General features: G+C 54.8%; 1 protein-coding gene across 2 annotated transcripts in view; it reads left to right on the top strand.

The window, feature by feature from the left end:
• Positions 1–5,527, top strand: part of ELP3 (elongator acetyltransferase complex subunit 3) — a 94,158-nt gene extending 88,631 nt beyond the window's left edge. For both annotated transcript variants that reach the window (XM_056342890.1, XM_056342891.1), the window contains one exon: positions 3,444–5,527. In XM_056342890.1, the coding sequence (XP_056198865.1) occupies positions 3,444–3,506 (63 nt within the window). In that variant the 3' untranslated portion in view covers positions 3,507–5,527. The remainder of the gene's footprint in view (positions 1–3,443) is intronic.
• The last annotated feature ends 3,866 nt before the right edge of the window (positions 5,528–9,393 follow it).

The following is a 9,393-nucleotide window of genomic DNA, read 5'->3' on the forward strand; positions in this document are numbered from 1 at the left end:
AACAAATGGCTTTTTGTCCAACTTCAGACTGAGATTGTGGTGGGGACATGCAGTCCAGGATACCAGAAATGCCATCTGAAGTCACCTCATCCACTCACTACAGTGTAGAGGTGTGGCCTTGAGCATCAGGTGCTTCCATCTGCTGATCCACTCCTGTGAGGCCAGATGAGACTGTAAGAATTCCTTGTTCCTTTGGCTTGTACCTCCACACCTGCCTGCTTTTCCCTGCTTCCAGAGGTAGATGTTGCCCCTGTGCCAAAGCAGCCTGTCATGCTGTGCTGCAGCGCGGTGGTACAGGCTGATGGTCCAGGGGATGTAACCCATGACACTTGGCTTCCACGCATCTGGACACAAACCCAGTGGCTGTTTTTTGAGGTGCTGGGTGGGCTGACCCTGGTGGGACACCAGGTGCCCACCACGGCTGCGCTGTCCCTGCCCCTGAGCTGGGCCGGGGGCAGTGTAAGGGCAGGCTGGTGGGTCGGGATCAGGGCAGGGAGCGATCCCTCCCCGGGTACCGGCACGGGCAGCACGGGCTCCGCTGGGGGGAATTGACTGAACGTGTCACCAGTCAGCTCAGAGCGGGATAATGAGAAACAAACCCAAACCTGAAGACGCCCTCCCCCACCCCTCCCTCCTTCCCGGGCTTAACTTCACCCCCAGCGCTGTCTCCTTCCCCTGAGCAGCACAGGGGACCAGGAGTAGGGGCTGGGGTCGGTCCCCCACCCGCTGTCCCTGCGGCTCCTGCCCCCCGTGGGGAGGGTCCTCATCCCCTGCCCGGCCCCAGGGGGGTCCCCGCGGGGTCCCCAGCCCTGCCCCCGCCCGGGCTCCTCTCCCTACGGGGCCACGGGCCCTGCCAGGAGCTGGCCCAGCGCCGCTGCCCGCGGGTCACAGCCCCCTGCGGGCAGCCCCTGCCCCGGGGGTCCTGCCCGGGCTGCGGGGGGGAGCTGCCCCCGGGGGCTGCACGGGCTGGGGGCACGGCCTGCCCGGCCGGGGGCTCCCCACGGGCTGGGGGAGCCTCTGCTGCGGCGCCTGGAGCCCCCCGGCCTCCCCCTGCCCTGGCCTGGGGGGCTGCAGGGCCGCGGCTCCCCCCTGTGCTCGCTCCTCTCTCCGGTCCCACCTGCAAAGGGGGTTTTTCCCCTTACCCCAGGGGCGCTCCCACCATCGCTGGTGGGTCAGCCCTTGGCTCCATCTTGGAGCCGGCCGGCATCGGCTCCATGGGACACGGGGGAAGCTTCCAGCAGCTTCTCACAGAAGCCACCCCTGTACCCCCGGCTGCCAAAACCTGGCCACGCACACCCAGCGCAGGTGTCTTGGTGAGAGTTTTTCCCCTCAGAAGCCTCTTGCCATGAAAACTCCCCTGCAGGGCTGGAGCTGGTGAGCTATCCTCAGCTAGAGCTGGGCAGCCGGGATTCCACACCCTGTCTTCACCTGCAGCCCACGGCCTGCAGCATCTCCTGCCTCCTCTTCCCAGGAGCCTTTCCTGTTGAAGGACAGTGATTTTGTGCAAGAAGTTACCGCTCCGAGCAGGGCTGAGATGATAACTGAGATGCTTGGCGAAGTGGCGCAGCGTGGGACCCCAGGGGCACAGGGCTGGCCAACCGCATCATCATTCTTGTTAATGGCTTGAACCCCCTGCCCTCAAATGGGGAAGAGCTGGTGCTTAACTAGTGCTACTTAATAGCTCTGAGATTAATGGAGGCAGCACACGATGCTCTGATGCAACCTAAACTGCCTTCTTTAAAATCCACACATTTCCCAAGGGCTTTAGGAAATAAAAAAGGGGAAGTGTTAAATAACTCTGATCAAGGTGTTTTTTAAAAACATCAGCTGAATTACTCAGTTGTCCTTTCGCTTCAGGAGGGCTGTTCTTCAGCTTTCGATTTTGCTAATCCTTTTAACCGAGTTGTTCTGGGCCACAGGTGGGATGGCTCTGCTCTTTCACTGCCAAAATCTGTATATTGTACCCCAGCATCTCTGCTGATGAACTCAAGAGGATGTTTTTTAGGCAAGATGTTGATAAAGGCGATAATTTACTCCAGGTCAGAGATCCCAGCCCTCCTCTGGGCAGAGATCAGGAAGAAGGGAGTGGGCACGAGTGCAGTAGACTTAGATTTTTCCTTAGCTTCAGGTTCACACTGAAGCTGAGTGAATTTGGGTCCCTTCAGGACGTTTGTGGTTGAGGATGGTTCCCTGCTGCAATCTCACAGGGGCTTTGCCACTGCTTAGAAGTAGATTTGCTCAGGTGTTCCCCAGTTTGGGGTTTTTCAACCTCTTCCCCAGCTTCAGCTGGAATGAGGGGCATGAAGACATCTCGGGTCTGGGTTTCACGTGTCTTTTCCATACCTTAAATTAATATGCTTCTCTAGGATGTTGGCTGCGGGTTTGTCTGGAGCTGTGGTGCTTAAGCCGTTCGGTAACTATTGTAACGTGTGTTCAGGAAATAACGTTACCACGACTTTAAACAAATCCAGCAATGGGTAAAATTGCTGCAGCGATGTGTGGGCAGGAAGGGGTTACCAGCCACAGCAGGTCACTCCCTGCATAGCAGATGCAGGCATTCCTGGAGAGCCATTTGCTACCACCAGTTTCCAGGAACTGGCTGGAATGATGAGATTAGAGGAAAGAGGGGCTGCTTTCCTTGATGGAGAGCCGTGTCCTATCCGTCCTTCTGTCCCTACCCACCAGCTGCGCTGACAATGATGCCATGATGCTGAATTCCTCCTCCCTCCCCTGATGACTAATGTCTGCATCTGTGAGTAATTAGATAAGGTGAGGGGGAAGGCTGCTGTGCTGGACCTGTCCTGCCGCAGGAGCAGGATGCTGTGTGAGGTGGGGTTGGGCTCACCCGGGGCCTCATTAAGCGAGGAAGGAGAGGGAAGAGGCTGTTTGGGAACTGAGCCATTCAGAGCCATCCTTTTCAATGAGGAAATTGGATTGCGGCCGCGGAGACCACTTGTCTCTCTGAAGTGGAGCCAAGTTCATTTCTAGGAGACATTGGACAGTTTTGTTGGGTTTTAGAGCCCTTCAGTTCCTGGTAATGATGCCTGCAGCTGGGCCGCCTCCTCTCAAGAGCCTGTCTTGAGTTTTGTTATACCTGGGCTGCTCTGAACTCTTGACTCACATCTCACCATTGTTGCTGTGTCGATTCCTCTGGCCCTCACAGCCTTTCTCAAGACAAAGGATGGGGTGCATGATTCAGGGTAGATAGAACAGCTATGTTCCTGCATTTCCCCCTTAAAAACACCGTAATTGGTCCAGATGCTAAGGAATAAACACCCCCGCTCCAGCACAGCAGCTGGGGAGCCCAGCGCCCGCTGTTTGGTGAGGCCAACCTCCTTTCGGCACCATCCCTCCATGGAAGTGACTTTTCTGCCTGGCCCTGGCTTCTCCAGCTCGTTTGTCATTGACACTGAATTTAAACGTTTTTGTTGTTCTTCTCACAGGTGTTGGCACAAGGAACTACTACAGGAAGATCGGCTACGAGCTCGAAGGGCCTTACATGGTGAAAAGGCTGGACTGATGCCCCAGGAGGTCCCCACCCCAACCAGCTGCTGGCAGGAGAGGAGGTGAGACTCATCCTGGAAAGAAGCTCATGGTGACAGACGTAAGCTAAAACCCAAAGCCTGCCAGCTGCAAAGGACTTGCTTATGCCAGAGCCCACGGCAGCAAATAGGGCATCTCCGCCGGGGAGAGCAGCTCGGAGATCTGCCTGTTGCCCCAGGAGAGCTTGGGGTTGGGGATGTTTCACGTCTCGGTACCGGTGTAACCCTGCCGTATCTGCGGGACGGGCACTGGTGCGTTGCAACAGAGGGCCCAAGCGCAGGTGAGCCGGGGACCCTATTGAGCAGCCTGGGAAAAATAACTGTTGTTTCTGTAATGCTGTCAGCGAGCTTTTAATGGTTCAGCGCTGAAATTGGGTGGGTTATTCTACAACATGAATTAATTATTTCTCTGTGCACATTTATTTATGCTGGGCTTGGCTGCTTTCTGTCCATCCCAAGTGATGCCGTTTGATCCTTTTACCATGCAGAAGTAGGAGACCATGAGGGCTGGAAGCCTTTACTTTGGTGGCGGTAGGAACTGAGCTAAAAATTTAAACTTTACTCTCTACGATGATGCACAAACATGGAGTAACTCAGGGTAGAAGAGACTCTGAGAGCTCTTGTCCAACCCCACTCAGAGCAGATTCCAGTTAGATCAGGATGGTGATGCCTGCATGCCTCCAAGGCTGGAGATACTCTGTGGGTGTGGATGAAGAATCCACAGCACTTAGGTCTCTGTTCAGTATGTGACACCCATATGTTGGACAAGCTTTTCCTAGTATCTGATGGGAGTTTACAGCATTTCAGCTTGTGCCACTCGGCCTGTTGAGGTGCTGCTCTGGGAAGAGTCTGCCCTCCGAGCTTCTCCTTGCACATCACATACTCCCAACACCATAACCAGCCTGACGGCCCCCGCTTCAGTTTGCTCAGCCGCATTTCCAGCACCAGATCTGCTGCTTCTCCAGCCCGTAACCTGTTGATTTGGGCATGGGGATGCCGTGCAGCAGCAGTGTCAGGGGCCTCGGCAAGCTCACGGTATACAACCTCTGCGTCCCTCCCTTATCTGCACTGCCCTCATCTCATCGCAGCAGGCAGCTGGGCTGCTCGGGCACCATCTGCCTACGGAGGATCCCTCCTGGTTCTTCGTAACTCTTTTCCCCTCTCCCTCCCACAGCAGGAAGGGGTTTCGGGGAGGGTTTGGTCCTTATCTCTCCCAGCATGGAGGTTGGGTGACTGCCCTGTAGCTCCTCAGGTCCTTCTCCTGCTCCTCCTTGGAGATGGGTGTGATGGTTGCCTTTTCCAGGCGTTGTGAATGCTGTGAGGAATGATACCATTAAAGCTGCTTTTTGCAGAGCGAGATGGGATGTGAGAGCGAGCTGTGACCCTGGGTGAAGAGCTCAGCACCTTCCTCAACTCCCCCCCCAGCCCTTCGGTGGGGTGGGGATGACCCAAGACACACAGGGCAGGGGGGTGTCCTTTGACACTAGTGATTCAGGGTTTTCAAAGGCAGCGTGCCTGGCGCTGCCCGCTTGACATAACAAAACCAGAAGGGAGCAGCCGGAGCTCTGACCTCCTCCACTTCTTTTTTTATAGTATTTCAATCAAAAATAGGGTTGAAATCTGGAGTCACGGCTTGTAGAGAAGTTGACGTTTCAGGTGTTACTCTAATAAACAACTCCGTCAGGAGCCTTCTGGAAACTTCACCGATAACGAACATTTGGACACACGTGACTAACCTGGAGGAGGAGCAGCTCGGTGGGGGGAAGCTCTCGCGGCAGCCGTGCCGTGCCACACAGTAAATGCGGTTCTGCCACCGTGATCTATTGCTGCTCCCCAACAGTGACTCGCGGGGTCAACGGCCAGAACCACGCTGACGTCTGCTGATGCGCAAGCGGCAGCAGCTGCCCGGGCAGCGCGGAAAAAGCGTGTCCTTGCTGGAAACAAGTGAAATACCTGGCAATAAATTTCTCGTTATTGAAGGTAAATGCTGGTGTCCTGTGTTTTAAAGAGCTGGGGAGTGAACACCAAAAAAACAGCTTGTTGGTACCTAAACCCTTGAGTGTGTTTTGAGCTTCCTGCCCTGTACAGAGGGCTTGATTTAAAGAAGGGAGGTGGAGGCTGCTGCTTCTTGATTTGTTAAACTGGGTTTTTTCCATCCTTTATGACACTGGTAAATGCGGGGCACGTTAAGCTTCTGACACTGTAAAAGCAGAGGAGATGGAAGGAGATGTGTTGAGAAAGGATGCAATTTCTGTGTAGAATCCCTGAAATTTTCTGCAAAATTTGTTGTTCTGGTACCACTGACATAATTACGAATCACTCAGAGCTGAAAGCGTCAGACAGCCCAGCTTGTTCCAGGTACTAGCCAGAAAAACACCGCTTCTGTGTGTCTGAAAGCGTGGCCCTCCGGCAAATCAAGGAAATACTGGATACCTTTATTATTTTTTTTAAGGCCAATGTGGTTTTAGTTTACTAGCAGCTTTATCAGAAATAAAGCAATTTGGGGAGAGGGTCTTATTTTTAGCTTCCCATTTGTGTGTTCTGTCTGGGGCGATTTCATGCTGCACTTGCTGAGCTTCTGTGAAACTCTTCGGGCTTGTCTGCCCAGGCACAGGCTTGTTTTAATTGTGATGTACTGATTTGTCTGTTTGATATAAATGCAGCCAAATGAATAGCTGGTTTGTACTTCTCTCCAAGCCATTGCTTCCGCTGGGGACAGGGAGTTCCTCCAACGCATGTTCCTGGCATGTGTCCTGTCTGCTGCTGCTGCTCTGCACACTGCTGGGGTTTGGGATGGGGTTCAGGTCTCAGGCGGCAGCTCTGCAGCCAGGTCCCTGCCAGGGCACCCACAAACCTCGCTGGGGCAGCCCAGGGTGGCCCGGGAGGTGCAATGGTTTGAGGAAAGGTCCGGGGGTGGCAGCCTGAGCTGTGGCTTCTTACCCTGTGTGTGTCTGCCAGAGTTTAAAAATACAGTGGTATGTGTCAGTCACCTACGGGGAGCTGGGGAACGGGATGCATTAGCAGATGTGTGTGGCTTTTCCACGGGTTTTAGTGTGGCTTTTGGGGTCTGTGGTTGCCCGGACATCACTTTGGGCACGATCCTGGCCCACGGTGCTCTCTGCTGCCTGTGGCATGGCTGCCAGGAGGGGAAAGCAAAAACCACGCTTCCTTCTAAAACTGTTCTAAGGGTTCCAGGCTTTGTTGTGTTTGAAGTACACTGGGCACGAACAGTACAAAGCGACAAAGTCTGGTAAGACTTCAGACATCTTTAGTTACAAAAAAGTGGGAGGCACAAAGGAAACATGAGACCCTACTGGGAGAAAAGGGGCCATGCAGATCCTTCCCGTAGTGATGCTTAAAGCTTTGTGGCCGCCTCTTGAGCTTCATTAATAGGGGGTGACAGCGTGGGACCAGGTACCCAAATAAAGTCAGGAGCCCAGAGTGATCCTGATGCAGCTGGAGATACACAGCAGCGTGGAGGTACGGACGGCAGCTGTACACGATGGATAGGGTCGTGTTCTTTGCCAGGCTGGTGCCCGCGCCCCGTGTCGTCAGTGCTGGCTTGCAGTGACTGTCTCGCATTTAGGCGAAGTGCAGTCCTGGTGCCAGCAGGCTTCATGGCTAACCCCTTCTGCAGTCCCTGCCAGGAAATAAATCAAACACATCTTTGGTCTTGGGGTTTTTTTGTGGGTTTTTGTGTTCCCCCACTTAAAAGTTCACGTCGCAGGCTGAAGAAGAGCAGAGGGCCTTGCCCTGGGCGTGCAGGGAGGAGGAAGCATTGCCAAGCACCGAAAACTGTATTATAAGAGGAAACTGACAGCTGTGGTTGGGTTTGGCTGACCTGTGTTGGCTTTTTCCTGGCCAAGGTGCTTGTTGGCAGGATCCTGGCAGGCACTGAGCTGCACAGAGGAACTTTCCGGTTGGCTGTGACCTGTTTTTTGCAGTACTCTGCAAGTGTGGGTTATGGTAGGGTTTGGGTTGGTGGGTGGTGGGGGTTTTTTTCTCTCCATGAGGACAGCATCCATTTCAGTACAGGTACATCATTCTTACAGAGCTGTTGCATATGAAATCAGCTAATAGCATCCTGTAATTAATTGTGAAAGGGAGAGCAGCTTTGAAATCCGGGAGCAGTTGCACGTCACTGCAGCCCATGAAATTGTCTGTCTTGGCAGCTGCGAATTGCCCTGCAGTTTGAGGTCCAGTAAATGCAGACGGTGTTGCCTTCAGTGGCCACACCGGGCGTCTTTCACATGGGAACGCTGGAAAAGTGCATTGAAGCCTCCTGGATGAAAAACAAAAAACAACCAAAAAAAACCCCCCAGTAACTACCCACCCTACAACAAAACAAACAAAACCCACACCAAAAAACACCCCCACCAAGAAAACCCCACACACAAAGGTCATTTGTGTTGACAAGCTACAGCTCCTCCTTCTTAGCCCTTCGTAGAATCATGGACTTACTTAGGTTGGAAAGGACCTTGTAAGATCATCGAGTCCAACCGTTAACCCAGCACTGCCCAAGCCCACCACTAACCCATACCCCTGAGTGCCACATCTACACAATTTTTAAATCCCTCCAGAGACGGTGCCCCCCCCCCTCCCTGGGCAGCCTGTCCCAGTGCTGGACACCCTTTCGGGGAAGAAATGTTTCCCAGTCTCCAACCTAAACCTGCCCTGGTGCAGCCTGAGGCCGTTCCCCCTTGTCCTGTCGCTTGTGACCTGGGAGCAGAGACCGACCCCCCTGGCTGCAGCCCCCTCCCAGGCAGCTGTAGGGAGCGATCGGGTCCCCCCCGAGCCCCCTCCTCTCCAGGCTGACCCCCCAACCCCCCCATCAGACTGGTGCCCCAGCCCCTACCCCAGCCCCCTGCCCGGCTCTGGACACGCTCCGGCCCCCCAAGCTCTGTCTGGGGGTGAGGGGCCAGAACGGACCCCAGGGCTCGAGGGGCGGCCGCACCGGTGCCCAGCGCAGGGGGACGGTCCCTGCCCCGGCCCTGCTGGCCACGCCGTCACTGTTATATTTCATGGTGGAAACGCGGTTGATTAAGCAAACAAGGGCTTATACAACTGTTCAGAAGATGAACAAAGTCAAAAAACACCTCAATTTGCCCTTAAAATCGACAGACAAAGGGCTGTGGCCAGTCCCACGCATGTGGGAGCCACAGCTGGGGCTGGGAAGGGCCCAGGTTCCCATGCTGAAACGGGGCCCAGGGAGGCTTCAGGCCGCGGCTGCGGAGCGGCCACTCACGCTGCACCCCAGTAACCCACCGCTGCCTGCGCCGGGCACAGGGGGGTTGAGGCCGATGCTTTCAAGCAAGAGAGCACCAGGGAGGGCTCCGTCCCCTGCCTGAGCCCAGCTCCTTCACGACCCATGAGAAAAATCAGCCAGCAGGCACAGAGGCAGCGAGATAGTAGTGGAAGCTGCTCCCCCCTTTCAGGGACAGACAGTCAGCGGTGACCAGCTGAAACTACTTTGAAGAAGACCACACCAAAGGTGAGTCACACTCACTGCACGTTAATTTTAGCCTGTTGCGTTTTTCCTGCTCTGACTTTTTGGGACGCTGATGTGTTCTGCCTGCCGGCAGTCAGACACAGCCAAGATGTGGCACATGGGTGCTGGGTGGGCTGACCCTGGTGGGATGCCAGGTGCCCACCACAGCCGTGCTGTCCCTGCCCCCTGAGCTGGGCTGGGGGGAGAAGATACAACCAGAGGCTGGTGGGTTGGGGTACGGTCAGGACGCGATCCCTCAGCAGGTACCAGCACGGGCAAAGCAGGCTCTGCTGAGGGAAATTAGTTTCATTTATTACCACTTAAATCAGAGCGGGATAATGAGAAACAAACCCAAACCTGAAG

This window comes from Falco biarmicus, chromosome 6 (assembly GCF_023638135.1).
Source record: "Falco biarmicus isolate bFalBia1 chromosome 6, bFalBia1.pri, whole genome shotgun sequence".
In the NCBI taxonomy this organism is placed as follows: domain Eukaryota; kingdom Metazoa; phylum Chordata; class Aves; order Falconiformes; family Falconidae; genus Falco; species Falco biarmicus.